General features: G+C 41.9%; 2 protein-coding genes across 2 annotated transcripts in view; one reads left to right on the top strand and one right to left on the bottom strand.

Annotated features, from left to right (window-relative positions):
• The first annotated feature begins 765 nt into the window (after window positions 1–765).
• Window positions 766–18,042, top strand: part of LOC144471711 (uncharacterized) — an 83,854-nt gene continuing 66,577 nt past the window's right edge. Inside the window, exons 1-2 of the mRNA XM_078184023.1 lie at window positions 766–898; window positions 998–1,123. Of these exons, the coding sequence (XP_078040149.1) occupies window positions 1,010–1,123 (114 nt within the window). The 5' untranslated portion in view covers window positions 766–898; window positions 998–1,009. The remainder of the gene's footprint in view (window positions 899–997; window positions 1,124–18,042) is intronic.
• Window positions 13,190–18,042, bottom strand: part of LOC144471715 (RNA-binding protein Musashi homolog 2-like) — a 103,567-nt gene continuing 98,714 nt past the window's right edge. The window contains exon 3 of the mRNA XM_078184026.1: window positions 13,190–13,707. Within this exon, the coding sequence (XP_078040152.1) occupies window positions 13,657–13,707 (51 nt within the window). The 3' untranslated portion in view covers window positions 13,190–13,656. The remainder of the gene's footprint in view (window positions 13,708–18,042) is intronic.

Here is an 18,042-nt window from a genome sequence, read left to right as displayed (position 1 = left end):
AATTTTTCCGGACTGTCGGCTCCATTTTCGCGAACCCTCCGCCGCAGGGGTTCTCACCGGAAGTCGGCGGTGCTGCGCTTTTAATTATCTTGCTAATTTACCGGGGATGTTCGGTGTCGTATTTTACCGCCGTAATTAATCGTTTATCATGTTTATTTATTGCAGGACGCAAGAGCACGTGGATGCCTTTAATTGCGGTCTGTTATTTCTGCCGGAGAACGCATCGGAGAAGGGTTTACTTTGCAACAATGGAATTTCCAAACAAGCAATCGAAGTGTGTCCCGCGAGGTGTCGAATTAACGAGAATCTGGACCCGAATATAATTCCGGTATTATTATTCATTAATTAATATAATTCTAGTAGTATTATCGAATTAATTCGACGTTTAATTGCAGGCGAAATTGAATTCAGGGCGGCTCGGATGCTCGAAACACTCGAGAAAGGAATTCGCATCGATCCGTGATTCGTCGAGGGCGCGCTTTTACCGGCCACGTGCAATCAGCTGTTAAATATTTGATATTATCCTGCGGGCCAGGATGCTCCGTCGACTTTACACACGCCCTCTGAATAATTTCTTTTTATTATCGCGTTTCTTATTCGTCTGTCGGAAACCGTTGCGAATGTTTAACGACGTCTTTCCTGAATGGGCCTCGCCTGTTAAGCATTTTATTGCCTGCGCGCCTCCACTATAGCCTAGAATTATGCAAACGGAGACTGTTTTGCGTTCGCTTTTTTTTTTACAGCGGACCAATCGATTCGACTTACCTGCTCGAAACGGGTGGACAGCCGACAGAAGAACGAGCGCCGACAAAAGACAAACTACAACCTTAACAACGTTGGCAAACCAATCGCAGCAACTGTCATAACCGTTCCTCTCGACCGACTCTTCTTCTTTTCGGTACGTCCCGGTGTTTTGTATCGATTCTATTACAGTCCAACCTCTGTTCTCCCTCTCTTTAAACGCGCGAAATTATTCCACGATCCTCGCTCGTTACAGGAACCGGAAACCATGGCCGGCTACTTGAGAGTACCCCGCTGTTTCCAAGCGCGCGTCCGTTACACCGACGATATACCAAAATTTGACTTGTTCTCTAACAAGAAGAAAATCATGCGTCACTACGGGGTAAGAAATAGTCATTGCTACAATTAGCCTATCGCAAAACTGTATCTTTCCGCGGCCGTGCCAAGGAACCATAAGGCACCTTTACTGCATCCTATAAAAATCTAGCTCGATAAGACGCAGCGTTTTCACTTTTTAGTAGACTCTGCGACCCCCTAAAAATCAAGCTTGAAAAGTCGCAGCGTTTTCACTTTTTAGTAGACTCTGCATCTACCTCGGAAGACTGCAACGTTTTCACTTTTCAGTAGACTCTGCATCCGATAAAAATCTAGCCTAGATAACTGCAACGATTCCATCGGGAGTCGTTCTTCAGATACTCGGACAGGTCGAAGATGTGCTCTCCGCTCGTGGAGCACTTCGATTAGTTACCTGGTGGCAACGCACAGGTCACGAGGAGTGTCCGCCAGAACTCGCTCGACGGGGGTGGACAGAGACAGCAGGAAAACAGGGAAACGAGGGAACGAGGAAACTGGGCGGGTGGGTACGTTTTGTGTGTCGGTGTCCGAGGGACACTCCCTGTTCCGGGTGCCGCAGGAGGATCAGTCCGAGTGTACGGAATCAACTAGACGGCCGCGTGATCGATACCGCGTAAGCACAAGGCCATTGGATGGTAGCCGGGGAGCGTGCTGCCGGACTCTCGGGGGCACACGTGTATCGACGCGGTGTGTCCGCGATCGCTACTACGGCGTCGCGGGCTTCCGTGATCCACGTAACGATGTTAAACGTTGCCAGCCTTCGACCTCCTTGCCTGCCCGACTTCTGCCCATAGAAGCTACGCCCTAGAGTAGGTAACCTTGCTCTTTCCTCGCCCGTCGGCCGGAGATCGATACAAACTTGCCCAGCCACCTTTTCGACTAACAACCTTTAATCGCGAAGAGACCTGGGATCAATTGTCACCTGGTATATTTGAGGTCACCTTGCACAAGGTACCTTGCATTTGGAAGGTACTTGGCATTTGAAGGCGGCCTCTGCAACGCGTGAAAATTAATGCCGAATTCGTTGCACCATCGTCGAGGGGATAGCTCGTCGGCAGAGCGCCTCCTTCTAGAGCTGTAATACGGCCGCTCGTGGAAACACCATGAAGGACCTATCATGGAACACCGCGATCAGTGACCTAGAAGGCGAGACACAACGGTATCCGATATCAGCGAGAGTGGGTTATCAAGTCAAGTGGCGAGAACACGTGTTGTTATTGACACTATTGGCTGATGGAGACACTTCCTACATAGGAAGCTACGCAGGAGTAGGCTGCATCGTACGCCTACAAGAGGGATTATTCTATTGTTCCAATATCTCTGGATTTCGGATATACGGGTACTATTGCATTGTATGCATCTGCAGAATGACGACGATGATTTTGTAGATATCCTGTGCATAGGTTGGGGGTGGCATCGCCGACAACTTTATTTTTAACTCTGCTGTTCTCGTCACCTTTGTCTCGCCATTCGAATCCCTTCGGGCCGTAGTAAGAGAACAAAAGGTGATATTTTATTTCTGTATTTATTTGGTATTGGATTATCGAGCCGACAGTAGGCGCATGGGGATTGGTGAATAACAATAATTAGCAAGTTTTATATTTCTTTAGTATTTATATTATATCATTTATAGTATACTCATTTTAATGGGCATAAAATGTATATGAATGTTAATATGTTACTGTCAATAAATGTCAATACTTATCGGAGGGTTGGTTTCCAGACAGATGAAGCATGAAGTGCATAGATTAAAATCACAGAGTACAGTATGCAGTTCGTCAACCCCTTGCACTGTATCAACTGTATCAATTTATATAGTATTACATATAATATTACATACAATATCGTAAAACAATCATTTCAAACATCATTACCATATATCACACATCATTCCATACAATATCATATGATACTATAATCCACTAAATACAAACGTTATATACTCCTTCCAAATTGAAATAAATTTCGAGTCTCCTATTATTATAATCCAGGGATCAAATTATATTGTTTCATTATGCAAATTATAAAAAATAAAGAATAATTAATTGCTCAAAGCAATCATAGTGCAAGGGGTTGACCAAATACATTCCGCGCGCAATAAATGTTACATTTATTCCCCGAAAAAATGTTCAAGTATATAAACATTGCATAAAGGAAGACGGGGTGCTGGCAAAGGGTAGATACACAGAGCCGAGGAGAACAGCAGGGTTGAAATCGCCCGGAAGCGGCTGTAACGCGAGGACACGTCTTTGTTTCTCTTTCTGCTGGCCCCTTAAGGATTCCAACCGATGGACAAACGTCGCGGCAGCCTGGCGGATAGCCGTGCACAGAGCTCCCCAAGCTCGCAACATTGCAGCGCGTTCGGGAGCCTTTACGAATTCAGGGGCCAGCATCGCGACGCTACCGAGCAGCGGACGGTATTCTCCATTGACTCGGTTTCTTCGCCTCGCACTTAGCGCCGTTGGAGGGGGAGGGGGGGGGGGGGAGGGGGGGGGGTTACGGATCGCGACGGTAAGGAGGGAAAGCTTGTAATTGCGCGGAAACGGGCGCCGTGAAACGAACGTTGAAAGAATAACGGTCGGAAGCAGAAGGAAACAGTCGACGGCGCCCGAGGACATAAAAGATTCAAGCCTCCGTATCTCTTTACCCGGTCGCTCGTCCTTTACGCGAGCGCGCACTCGAGCGCGGAGTGTCTCTTGGCTCTCGCCCCCTTCTTTTCTCTTACGGTCTGTCTCGACTACGGCGAACCGGTGAACTATTTATCAGCAGTCTGAAACGAGTTACTGCGAATGTGCATTTCGGCGGAGGCGGAGAGGTCGGCCGCGCCAGCGTCTGGCCACCACCCAACCCCTCCTCACGGGTCTCCCGGCTCGCTTTCCCGCTTCTGAATGTTTCAAAAACACGGCACACGTCGCGTTCGATCGGGAAAACTTTGCCGACGATTGCCGGAGCAACGCGGCCGTGGCAGTTCCCGACGATCGAAACTAAACTCCTTCGAAGACGTGTAGGCTTCACGTTTTTGATCCACGACGATCCTCCTCCAGCATCATGCGGCAAATTGTTCGACGAAATCGAGCGATGCGCCGTTCAGCAAACTGCTCTCGGCTCGACGTGCACGCAACATTCTGCCTCGCCCCGGCTGGTTTGCGCGAGAGTAATTATTTCGCCGCTATTGTGCATCCGTAACTAGCTTTCCTCAAACACTGGGGGGGGGGGGGGGGGGGGGGGGTATGTAGTATTGTGGGCGGGTGTAGGCGAGCGGAACGCGATCAGCAGAACGCGCGGAATATTTCCACATCGAACGCGCCCATCAGCGATGCTGTTAGGGGTGGGCTGAATTCCGAACAATTTGGCTCGCGGACGCGTTTCGAGTTCTTTCAACTCCCGTCGAAATACTTGTCGACGATCCGCCGCATTCTCACACGGGATTCCTGTGCTAGTTACCTTCGCGGCGGGGGTGGTGTTTTTGCGACGCTGACGAGATTGTATCGTTATTTATTTTTTATATCGGTGAATTCGTTTCAACGCCAGGTGCAATATTATCACTGTGACAATTTCAGTTTGAGTGCAGGTTGGAATGCAAGGGTTACTTTCAAGTACTGTAACATCGGGGGAAAAAATTGCAGATGCTTTTCGCTTTTTTTAAATTAAAGGGGAAGGATCGTACTTCATTACACCGTAAATGGCATCTTAAAAAAAAATTATGCCAAGTCTGTGCGATTAGTCAAAGTTCGCAGCAATTTTTAATACGAATTATTCATCGAACTTAAAATCTAGAAAGATTGTCTTAAAGAGGAGGTTTCAAGCTTTAGTCTAAAAAAAGAATCGTCGTCGAAGGATAATTTTTCAGAAAGTTATCGTCAGTCAAAGTTGACCAATTCTATCAAAAATTTATCTACAAACTATTACAATTTAATTATTACAATATTACAATTTCATATACCATATTAAAATAGAAGAATTCAGCGATTATTTCAAGGGAATCCTAAGCTCTCAGATCCAATATATATTTCTTAATATTGTTTATACCGTAATATTTTATTTTAGATTACTTGTACACAGCAACGAAAAATTTCGAACAGAATCCAAATCGTATATTTTCGGTGATACTTCGTCCTTCCTCCTTTCCTCCTTCGGGATCGTCGACACCGCGCGGGCCAGCCACGGGCCTCCGTCGCGGCTTAGTTGAAATGCGAGACAAGCAACCGGGTGTACTTTACGCGGCCAACTTTTTTCCGCCCCCTCGCCGCCACGGCGAAGAGGCTTGTCCAACTCGCTACATAATGCAGCCGGTTATATTGAATACTTCGCGGGCGGCAAAGTGATAAAGGAATCCCACGGAAAGCTCCCCGGACCAGACGTTCACGGAATATTAGGCGGCGCACGCCGTTTTGTCCTCCCCCGTACCGGAGCGGAAACGCCGCGACGCCACGGCCCCGCCCCCGAAATTACGGACGTTCCTTAAATTAATACCCCGCTTTCGCTCACCCCTGTTTTCTTTTTCTGGCCGAACCGTACACGCCGCTCATCTTTTTTTCCGGCTCGTTGTTTGACGTGCAAACGGATCGATACGCGGCGCGACCCGCGTTTTACCCCTTAATTGCTAATCTCATCGCCCGACCGCGGCTCTTTTCTAATCGTCGCGAGCGTAACCCACAGTAAGGAACGAGCCGTGCCCCTCCTGGAAACCCCGGGGGTTATTCGATTCCTCCGCGAAACCGAGACGATGCCGTTTTGCCCATTAGGAGGCGGCTCGTGTTTCGCTAGTGGACGAGTCGGTCGGACGGAATCGACGAATCGTTGGCATAATCGGGCCCCAAGGTGTGCCTTAGGGTGGCTCTTTGCTGGGACGGTGTCCCAAATATATCCTATTATTATAGTATATAGTATAGTATAAAGTATAGTATAGTATATGTAGTTTATTTTACTGGGTTCACTGTATCCTATTATTATAGTATATGTTATAGTATAAAGTATAGTATAGTATATGTAGTTTATTTTACTGGGTTCACTGTATCCTATTATTATAGTATATGTTATAGTACATGGTATAGTATAGTATATGCATAGTATACATCATAGTATAGTATGTTCCATATGAAACATGATTTGGAAAATGAAACGAAGTGATAGCTACATATATTAGAACATTATCTGAAATAAACGAATGCATATATTATAATATAGTATATAAAATATTATAGTATGGTATAATATACATTATATAACATACATTACATCTGCAGATTCTTCAAAATTTATTTTTTAATAAGAGGTATTAATATTATATTTATATTATAATACATTTTTATGTTTATAAATTTATATCATGATAATGCCACGAGCTTATAGATCTACACAATAACAGCGATAATATTTATTGTTATACACAAACGGGGAAAAGTCTTTTATTACAAAAAGAAGGTATAGAACCAATAAGAGAGAACAAGGTAAAAAATACTAATAATAACGAATACAAATCGAGTGACAATAAAATAGAGCCCAGAAAGCAGTAATAAATAATAATAAAATTAATAATAATAATATGATAATGAATATAAATGGAACGGCGATAAAACAGAGCTCAGAAAGCAATAATAGATATTAATAAAATTAATAATAACAGTAATAATAATAATAATATGATAATGAATATAAATGGAGTGGCAATAAAAGAGGAATGCAATTATAACATTAATAATATATCTCACATGTCTTATATATTTATCCATATATTTTATTTCACGTATTGCATTATTTATTATTAATAAATCACATTGCTATGTTAGAATACTATGTTAAAATGTACTGTATTTATCTCGCCACGTTCCTTGGGATCGTTCCAGGCGGGCGTGGTTTATCGACTCGCGATTTCGACACAGTAATCTTTCCCCGATTATCTTGCAGTTCGTTCTCGTTATGGTCGTAGGCGCTTCGAATGGGGGTTGGTCTCGATAGGGGGGCGCGCGGACGATTCGCGCGATCAAACGGCGGATAGAATCTGCGGCGAATGGCTTACGTTCTGGCAATAAAAGTGCGATAAATCGCGCGAAAGGGGGTTGGCCAAGCCACCCTTATGAATCGCTCCACTTCCCCTTTAGGCTAATACCGTTCCGCAAACGGAGGCTACTTACGGTCACCGATTCGCTTAAGTAATGCAATTTTATGCCCAGGCTAAGACACGCGCGCGGATCAACCGAGATAAAAATAGCGTCGACGATCGATCCATCGATCGATCGATGTTTCTATTTCATAGAATTTATCGCGATTTATGCGTATTATATCGAGCCTATTGTGCAATTTTAACAGTCGTTTAAGTATAAACGATTCTAATAGCGTTACAATTATTTTGAAAAATAGTATATCAAATTTTAATATAGTCTCTGCTGAGTGCTAAGGGTTTTTGTAACGTAATTCTGTAATTTTGTTATCAAGTTGTCTGACAACCTAAGTCCTTTGCAACTTAATATAGTTCTTTTATTTTATGTAACTTATTTTATACGAAATTGAATTTATCACACGAAATTATTATATTTAATATCGGTGTTATAATTGTTATTTATTATAAGAATTTTAGCGATGCAACAGTCACGCTTTCAACACTTTCTCAAACATTTCCAATGGCGGAGACGCCACTCGGCAAAGGGTGGACGCTTTCTTAAATTCTTTCACGTCTTTAAATGTTTATAAAATAGACAATGATCATAAAATCTCACGACAGATTTGCTTCAAAAAAATTGACACTACACCACAAAAATCACCGCGCATCGACCGACTCATTGCCGCGTCGTCGCAGGTGTACACGGTGGTCTGATAAGAGAGCGCGAGACGCTAACGAGGGAATTGTTGCTCGAGTGGCCGCGACGCGATCAACCGAAAAAACGGTAATGGAATGTTCCACCTACCTTGGCTGCGGGTGATTCACGACGTCGGAACTCCTGTGTCTCCCTCGTCTACGGGGGGGCTTGTGGCGCCCCGTATTTTCCAACGCCGGGGGGAGGGCGATAAATTAATAATAAAAAAAGAACGCATTACCGGCGATCATGAGTTCGCGTGACCGCGTTTCGTGACGCGGAGAGAAGATGGTCGGAGGGGGGGGGGGCGAACAGGGGGGGGGAGACAGGCCCGTTTATGCCCGGCGCGCCCCGCGAACCCCCCCCCCCCCCCCTCCCCTCCCCTTGTCCTTCGCGTTTTCCCTTCTTCCCTTTTCTTCTGTGGCATCGCTGACCTCCATACCTTATTTACGGCTTTCACCGCGAAACTCTCGCACGCACCAATTACGCCGGGGACTGTATAGAAACGTCCGGAGGATTCTTGGGTAACTGCGGGCAGAAATTGGGGTTGAGGAGCCGGTTACTGTGCCCCGATTGGCCAGCCTTCGGGAGTTCTCGCTGCTATTAACAATTGCGCGATTAAATGTATTTAATTATATATATTTTATTACACTATCTATATCTATATTATTTTTATATATATATAATTTATTTTTATTTAAATCTACATAGATAAAGGATTAGTATACATTTGTAAATAAGCATGATTAATACTACAACATATATAAAACTTATTTTAGATATAAACAAATGAAGATAAATTTGATATACCTTGTAATATTAATCATGCTTATTAGAGGCAAATATATACTAATCCTTTATCTATGTAGATTTAAATAAAAATAAATTGTATATATAAATAATATAGACACAAATAATGTAATAAAATCGTTTATCTATTATTATGACAAGATACACAAAATCTATTTCGACCTATCCGTATTTAAATAAAAATAAACTTCATACATCTTGTAATATTAATCATTTTCGACCACATCCAACGAAGATTTAACCCTTTGCTAAAGGCATACAGCACTTTCATTTTATATGACAAAATGTTTTTTATGCATATGAAATTGAATCTTGTAATTCATGCAATAACAGTTATACTTTTAATAATTTTGGAAATTTAATTTCAATCATACTATAAAAATTATTTTGGAATGTAAGAAATTTTAGTGGTGCCTCAGAGTCGCCATTCGAGTGCAAAGGGTTAACATTCTTATCGCGGTAAAATCGGCGTCGATAAAAGAAACTTCGCCATTCGCCATTCTAACTTCTCGCGAGACGTCAATGAAATTGCCGAAGTTGTTTTCAGCGGCGAGAACTCCGGAAGTCTCGCGAGCAGGGCACAGTAATTGACACCTACGTAGTGAAACGTTCACGTGGGGGATTCCGGAAAACCGTGGCGGGAAGTTGGTGGAGAGGGGGATGCGAGTCTTCTGTCTTCCTTGCTTATTTTTCCCAGGAAAGGGAAGCCGCGTCCAGGAAAATTGTGTTGCACGTTTCCCGGTTGATGTTTGCTCAAGGGTTAGATTGACGGCGGGCGGGTCCGTGTTTCTGGCCGCGCCTCGCGGGACAATTAAATAAAAGGGATACCGGTCCGAGTATGAAGAAGTTTGCGAAACACCGAGCTAATAGATCCATCCGCCCCTTCCGGCGTCCGGGGGTGGGTGGCGGCCTGCTGCGCGTCGATGGGACTCCGAGGAGAGCATGGGGCGATGCCTTAGACACGCGGCACGTGTACAGTGCGTGTATTAGATGTCCATGGTGAAGCAAAGATAACTGTTCGGTCTGACGTCATATGTGAAAGTATAATTTAATATGTAGAAAGTATATGAAATATATGTTTGAAATATATGGAACGAAATGTGGTCGTTAAAAACCATTTGGCTGTGGTCATTAAATATAATTGGCGAATTAAAATAATAATTTTTTATTATATTATAGCATCCGTTTGTGTTGCATAAAAGAAGATTTATAGAAAAATTGACAAGGTTAAAAGTGATCTGAAGTAAATGATTTTAGGTAATTGTACTGACCTTTAAACTTGATTTATTTTTCAATTAATAAATAAACTTTATTAACTATAAGATAACAATTATCAACGTCTCGACGAAATTTTAAATATATTCTGTGAAGTTTATAATTTGCAAGATACGCGATTGATTGTATTGAAAAATCGGTGGTGCCTTGAAATTCTAGATACAGTATATGCATCTGGTTCGTTCTGACGTCGCTCGGATGATTTTATCTTTGCTTCGCGGGAGTTATCTGTAGCCGTGTTCGAGGGTGGCTCTCTGCGTTTAGCCGTGTTTCACTCCCCTGGAACGGCGTCTTCGGGGTGAAAATACGCCCAGCTGTCTTGCCGGCGTATCGCTGCGATATTACCGGATGGAGCGGGATATAAAAGCGGAGGGTGGGGGGGGGGGGGGATGATATAAATGCCGTGGGCGAACTTATGCTATCGAATTACGGGCGTCCGCACAGTGGAAACTATTTTCTTGGACATCGTCGGGTCGATATTTATCATTGAATTTATACAATACAGTAAATTATTCCAAGTATATATAATTATATTTACTAATAATTTACTGTATTGTTGTAAGTAACGAACCTCATATAACCTAATCTTATACAATTATATTTACTATACATTGATAAACTACGTGCAAGTAAAAATTTATTAGAAACATCCTAAATGAGAAAACCAGCGATTCGTGAACGTAAAGTTCATTTGTACAGTAAACGTAATCTATAGCAAGTGCTACCTGTACTCGAACGCTTGCATTTCTAACGTTCAACTAATAAAATCCATATATATATATTAACCTGAAGCATTTGGTATCATATTACACTATCATATCATATTACTTTGTCATGTTTTATCATATTTACTTTTCAGTTTAACACTAAGTATTTTATTATAGTTGAATACTAGTAGCGCAAGGGTTCGTCTACAAAGGTGTATATCCAAGAAAATGTTCTTACCGTGCGTCGCGCCGTAGGACAAAATCAAGGGACAGCTTTTGAAAAATTTAGATCACGCGGCCGAGGGGTGGTCTCCTCTCCCGGGAAATCAATTCCCACGGGGGAAACAGTTCCGCGGTCAGACGCGACGTAAGAGACAGTAAGAGGGGAGCGCGGTGGCCCGGATAGTTCCTAATATTTCTCGAGGCGGGATCAGGGAAAACGATACGACGAAATTTCCGCTGGCTGGCTTTTTTCCCAGGACGGCCGCAATTTACCCCGACAGCGGCGTGTGCCCTTGGGGGGTCCCAATATCGATTTCCTTTCTTCTCTCCCTGGCGCCGGCCGCGCGGACCGCTCGCCGATCAACAACAGCCCCGGAAAAGCCGCCGCCGGGGTTGCGCGCTCGCGAACGCATTTTCTCTCTTTATTTCTGCAAACGGGGGGTGGTGGTCGTAGGGAGTTGCAACAGGGACCTAAGACGTGTACAGGTTCAAATGTATATAATAATCATTCTCTGATACCGTTCATCAACGATGATGCCGGGGAAACACGGTTCCCGGAAATAATTGCGATGTACAGATAAATTGATACAAAGAGATAGTCTTCCGTGTGTGTGTGTGTGTGTTACCCTGATGATCGTTCCCAGCTATTGCTTCCATCCTTCTTTGCAAGCTCGGCGGCGTTCTCTCTGTTCTGCTAGGTTTCTTCTCTCCCGTGATGGTTTCTCCTCGATGATAAAATTCACTCGGCCGGCGGCCGTAATCTCGGAATTATCGCAGCCGCGGTGCCACGAGCGCGCCAGTTCTAAGGGTGGTGCATCGGGCAGTCAATTTTGTTCGAGTCGCTTGGATCGATTTTTATTGGAGTAACTTGCTGGAATCAATTTTTATTCGAATTGCTTGCTGGAATTAATTTTTATTTGAATTGCTTGCTGGAATCAATTTTTATTCGAATTGCTTTTTAGAATTAATTTTGATTTGAGTAGCTTGCTGGAATCAATTTTTATTCGAATTGCTTTTTAAAGTTAATTCTTATTAGAGTAGCTTTAGAATTCATTTTTATTAGAGTAGCTTGCTAGAATCAATTTTTATTCGAATAGCTTTTTAGAATTAATTTTTATTAGAGTAGTTTGCTAGAATCAATTTTTATTCGACTAGCTTTTTAGAATTAACTCTTATTACAGTAGCTTCAGAATTCATTTTTATTTGAATAGCTTCCTACAATTAATTTTTATTCGAATAGCTTACTAGAATCAATTTTAATTCGAATAATTTTCTAGCATTAATTTTCATTCGAATAATTTTCTAGCAACAATGTTAATTCGAATAATTTTCTAGCATCAATTTTTCTTCGAATAATTTTCTAGCAACAATTTTTCTTCGAATAATTTTCTAGCAACAATTTTCCTTCGAATAATTTTCCAGCATCAATTTTTCTTCGAATAATTTCCCAGCATCAACTTCAATTCCGACAGCTTTCTCAAATTAATTCTTATTCAAACAACTTCCAACGAATTAACTTTTATTCAAATAATTTTCGGACAGCGTAGCCTCCAATAAACAAAGTTATCCAAAAGGAACGATTCAACATTTTCAGTCGAATAAAAATTCGTTCGACGAAAATACACGTTCGAATATTTTCGAATAAATCTCCTCGTATAATGCTGCACAATATATTTCATAATCTTTCCTTTAGCGAACAGTTTTTCTGTAATGGAAAACCATTATTTGTGAACGAGAGGAATGTTTTCTCTTGGAATAAAACCGTTGTTCGTTGTTTACTCTGCGCCCACCCTGCTCGCTGTTAGGCGCGTTTCCGTGCCGAGTTTCCATTGTTTTCGAGCGCTCGTGGAAACGCGGCGCTTCGACCGAATGGTCGATCACTATGAACAAAATTGCTAGGCGATGATCAGATCTACAATTAGATCGACTGCGGACACGCGCATTGTGAAAATAATTCGTGACGTTTTCACGCTTTGCCTTGGATCTTTTTAACACATTCTCGACGCATTGATAAACAAAGATCCTGTTTTGCAAACTCGAGATAAAAATCGTGTGACACGGATGCGTTCACTTGGAGAACGTTGCACGGAGACCCGCAGTCACCGCTCCTTATCATCTAGTAATTGCTTATCAATATTAATACTAATTATACCGCGGATCTTAACGCGTGATATCTATAATTTTTCAAATGCGACAAAATTCGTAACTCGATAAGCTTTAAAATAATATTTAGGAAATTTAAAGCAGGGAAATTTATCAAAATAAATATTTTTATTGTCTCTTTAGGATAAATAATCTAAATAATAATTTTAATAATTTTTATGAAACAAGAGCTCGCGCCAAGATCCACGGTACAGTAATAATTAATTTTCCAATCATGTTCCTCCGGGCTTACATATGTTGCCCAGGTGAACACGACTCGAAACTACACGTTTACCATACACTTACAATATGTACAGGCTTTGTACTCCGTGGAACATAGAAAAAGAACGCTCGTTTAACGCCGATTGTACATTAAATGCAAATCTCGTCCATAACCTCTCATGATCGAGCGACGCGTTATACCTGAGAGAGCTCGTTGACACGCGTCTTGAGATAAAGCTATTCGATGAGTCGCCAAAGCGGCGTACACGGAAAATGATTAAAGATTAATCGCGATCACCTAATCACGCGCGCTATCGTTTCGTTCAGTCACTCGCAAGGGCCACACGCGTCCCGATTATTATCATCGTCCGGTTCGGCGCTCGTCAAAATCAGCACACACGATCGTAACGGCCGTGCGGGGTTCCTCTTGTTCCAAATCCCTGCAAAACATTCATTGTTGTTCGTCGTTTTCTCGCCCAAGTCCACTTCGCCTCGTCTCCCGCAAACGTGAACAATCCTCCCGAGTACAGTAATGATTCAGTTAGTGTCGCCAAGTAGGAATCGAAAGTCGTCACGAACTGAATCCGAAGACATGATTATCGATCGTCGCGGCTCGCCTTTGTATTTGGGGACATCTCATAAAAGAAAGAGATGGAACGAGACTCGGGGCGAGCGAAACTACATTGTAACCAGGAGAGGCAGCCGCCGCATGCCGGTGTAGATTACTATGAATACATACATTGTAACGCTAGCATAAAAACGATTATTTAACTTTCTTATTTCCAATTTTTTATACATGAAAATTTGTTTAATATATTGGTCAGATTTTTCCAATTAAAATGATACCAAACACGACATATTTTACACCGTATTTATTCATTATACGAATCAAGTATTTTATTTTATTTACGAAAAAAAACATTAAAAAAACCGATTCGTAATTATAAAAGAAGTATTAAAGTCAAAAAGAAGTATTAAAGACAATGCTATATATGGTATTGTGTAATTCGAGCGACAGCAAGTGTAGCCTTCTCTACACGCCATCGGCCACACGGTGGCGACAGAAACTGAATCAAATCGGACACGCAATCGCGACAGGAACTGCAAGCATCGCGACGACTTCGACGCGGTAGGTTTTCAGATGGCTTCGATTTCGAGAAAAGTATAGATATTAATTTCGATTTTGAGATAGTAGATGTAAAGACTGACTCGATTTCGAGACGATAGGTGCAAATATTCCCTCGATTTCGAGACGGTAAGTATAGAAAATCGCTTCGAGGTCGCGACCGCAAGTGAATCAATCGGACACGCATTCGCGACAGGAACTGTAAGCATCGCGACGACTTCGATGCGGTAGGTTTTGAGATCGCTTCGATTTCGAGACATTTAGAATTCTACGCGTTTGACGGAAAGTGTGGCGGAACAATTTACTGTATTTTTTCCATCAATCCTGGAATTTGAAGGGGCCTTGGAGTAAGGATGGTTGAACAGTGAGAAGCTGTTTAGATACGAGCTCGTCGAAACTCAGCACCGATAACGAAAAAAATGGTTTGCAGATTCATAGAAAGATGGTTTAATTGCTAATTATTAATAAATTGGTAATTTGCTATGGGAAATCGTCCAGGTCAACCTCCTACGGTTTCGGTACCGTTGCGTACACGACCAGAATGATCCTTCGGATTATCCCGGTTTACGGCACGTTCTGCCTGTAGGCTTTTTCGAAATGCTATTATGAAATTCTCTTAGAAATCTTAACTTTGTGACACGTCACGGTTATTGAAGAAAACGGTAAAATTATGTCATGTTTAGTCTCATTTTAATCAGAAAATTATCAGCAATATGTTAAAAAGAAATTCAGTTTTAAAATTTTAAAATTAAAAAAGTTTTGTTATAGTATTATGAGTTGTCTTCCGGGAATTAGAGTCAAAGGAGCCGCGGCGCGTGCCGCAGCACACGTGTTCATCGACTCCGTCGAACTTCGGCATCGGCGTAGCGAAGAAATCGATAAATTACAGTGGCGTAGGAATAGCACCGCGACAGGAGTAGAACCGAAAAATTGCGACAGAAATCGAAACATTACTGTATCCGTCTCGCAACATTTCTACCTCCGATCGATATCGCGCCGCTGCTCGGCGTCGTTCGAACCTTCCCTCGTTAGCGTCGCGCGATCCTTTCAATTTTTTCCCTCTTCTCGCGGCGCACAGTGATTCGAGCAATTGGAGAAATCGAGATATCATCAGAGATATATATATATATACTATTTTATTTATAGATTTTTGCGAATAGCTTTCTATGCGATTTCTGAATGTTTATTAACACGTCAGTACGAAATGGTTGTTATTGTATTGTGTTAAGACTGTGTCGGAATATTTGCTCTGTTTGTTACGTTGACGTATGTATTACATGTTCTATATAATGTATTTATGCTACATTATATTGCATCATGTATTTATATCACAATATACTGCATTATCTATTTATATTACATTATATCACATTATATATATTACACAACAGATTCTTACGTGTTCTTGTCCGCATACATATTTAACATAGCACACCTACGTAGTAATTCATAATAAAATATATTCCGAATAAAAATCAGTAAGTACACAGTTTCTAACAAATTACAATATCGCTAAATATTATTAAATATTCATAGAAAAACTTTCTATACTCAACCAAAGGAAGAACGGAACCATTGCAATTTAACATAATTATTCTTCTACAGATCATCTTGCTCCCTTTAAAAAATAAAATTAATTAATTTATTCGGTCACCTAATTAGGTGACCGAATTAAGCCCTTAAGATCGAATCACTGTGCCGGGAACACGCGACCAATGGAAGAGGGTATGGAAGACAGCGTCCATTGTTCCGTCCCCGGATCGCGCGACCCTAACGAGGGAGGACGAGGGTTGGTAGGAGATTGATTCGAAACGAATTTGGCATGTTTCGACACCGGCAGCGCGAGACGCTTGTTCCGGTCGCCTCGAACTAGGCCAGATCGTAGCAGTCGATCGACAGAGGCTGCCGAGGAAAAATTGGGCGTGCCTTCCGGATCGATGATCCGGGCCCCCCCGCCGGAACACACCAGGAGGCGAGGGCTTTCAACGTCTCTCTCTCTCGCCCCCACACGCGCGTATATCGTCGCCGTTCGTCCTCCCGTTTTTACGCGCTCTGAAACTCGTGATCACCGGTCAAATCCTTGGGAAATTCGTTGCATACAATCTCTGGGGAGCGTGACGCCTCCACAGCGTCCCCCCTTCTTCTTTTCTCTCTCAATTGTCTTCCTTCACTACGGGGTTCAAACCACCGTCGAAAAACTGTTTTCGACGAGAACAATATGATACGGTACACGGCTCTTTCGATCGCTCTCTACGCAGACTCTAATTGTCCCGGGCCGGCGCGAACGTCTTGGAACCTCGAACTTTAGGCTAACTGGTGTTCAAGGATTTCTAGGAGGCGATAGTATTCGCTTATGGACTTGGCTTAAATCTATTTAAAACTGACCAAAATACAGCAAAGATTATGGATAACTACGTGAAAGATCGATATAGCATGACGATTCTTTTCTGAAATTAAAGCTCCAAATCTCCTCTTTAAAACAGTGTTTCCGTGATTTTAAGTTCGGTGCATCCTCAACACTTTAACCCTTTAACCCCTTGCCGTACTTTAACGAGTCAGACTCGTGGTGGAGATTTCTAGTAATAAACTATTAGGTATGAATATTCACCCGTTCCTTTAACTAGGAACAAAATTTCATTCTCTCGTTACCAATATTTAAACAATCAAGCAGATATAAGCGCACAAGAAATATAAAATTTCCTTTTCCATCTAAGAAATTAGCGCGATCGAAGGAATTCTAATCATATAACTTCTAAAGAAAACGGAATTTTCTTCTAAGAAAATTCGTATTTATATTGAAAATTCATATTCGTATTGAAAATTGCGAACTTTGACGAACTGCAAAGGCTTCGCATAATTTTTTTTCGAAGACACTGTTTGCACTGGAAGTTCCAGCGTCTCTTTTTAATTTGAAGAAAGAGAAACGTAGCTGCGATTTTTTCTGGCAAAGTTACAGTGACCCTTGCAACATAGCCTCGCACTTAAAGGGTTACACAGCATCGATGACGCGTTGAACTTAAAATCTGGAAACGTTGTATTAAAGTAGAGATTTCAAGCTTTAATCTAAAGGAAAAATCATCATTTTAAGATGATTTTTCGCGCAGGTGTCGTTAGTCAAAGTTGGTCAATTTCTCTGTGCATCATAGGGGATGAAATTCTGAACTTTTATTTTTACAATTTTTAACAAAGGTAAAATTTAAAGTAATAGCATGATTAAAATATCATAAAAACAACAATACATTATTTTCAATCGATGGAAATTATCTTCGATAATAATCTTCATTTTGCATAAAAATCCAGCACAAAAGCTCCTCTTCAAACACTGAGAAAAATAAACTCAAGACGACCGTAGCAAATATTACAAATATTGTTACTAAAATTGTAAAATTATTGCAAATCTTTTCGAGATGCTCGAGACGTTCGCAGCGGCCGGTTCTTCTGAATTACGTCAGCTGCCACTATGTCTAGAAGAGCGTAACTTGTCGCAAGTGTTAGAACAAGGGAACTGAACTACGTTTCTACGATGCTGCACACAAAGAAAAAAAAAAATAAATAGAACAGTTTGTATCATTCAAAGGTTCTCGGGTGGGTGACGTTACGGAGAATGAGGGGTTCAAATAGTCGTTACAGTCGCGTGTCCGCGGGCGGA

This window comes from Augochlora pura, chromosome 6 (genome assembly GCF_028453695.1).
Source record: "Augochlora pura isolate Apur16 chromosome 6, APUR_v2.2.1, whole genome shotgun sequence".
NCBI classification, from domain to species: Eukaryota; Metazoa; Arthropoda; class Insecta; order Hymenoptera; family Halictidae; genus Augochlora; species Augochlora pura.
This window is presented reverse-complemented; position numbering and strand designations above follow the sequence as displayed.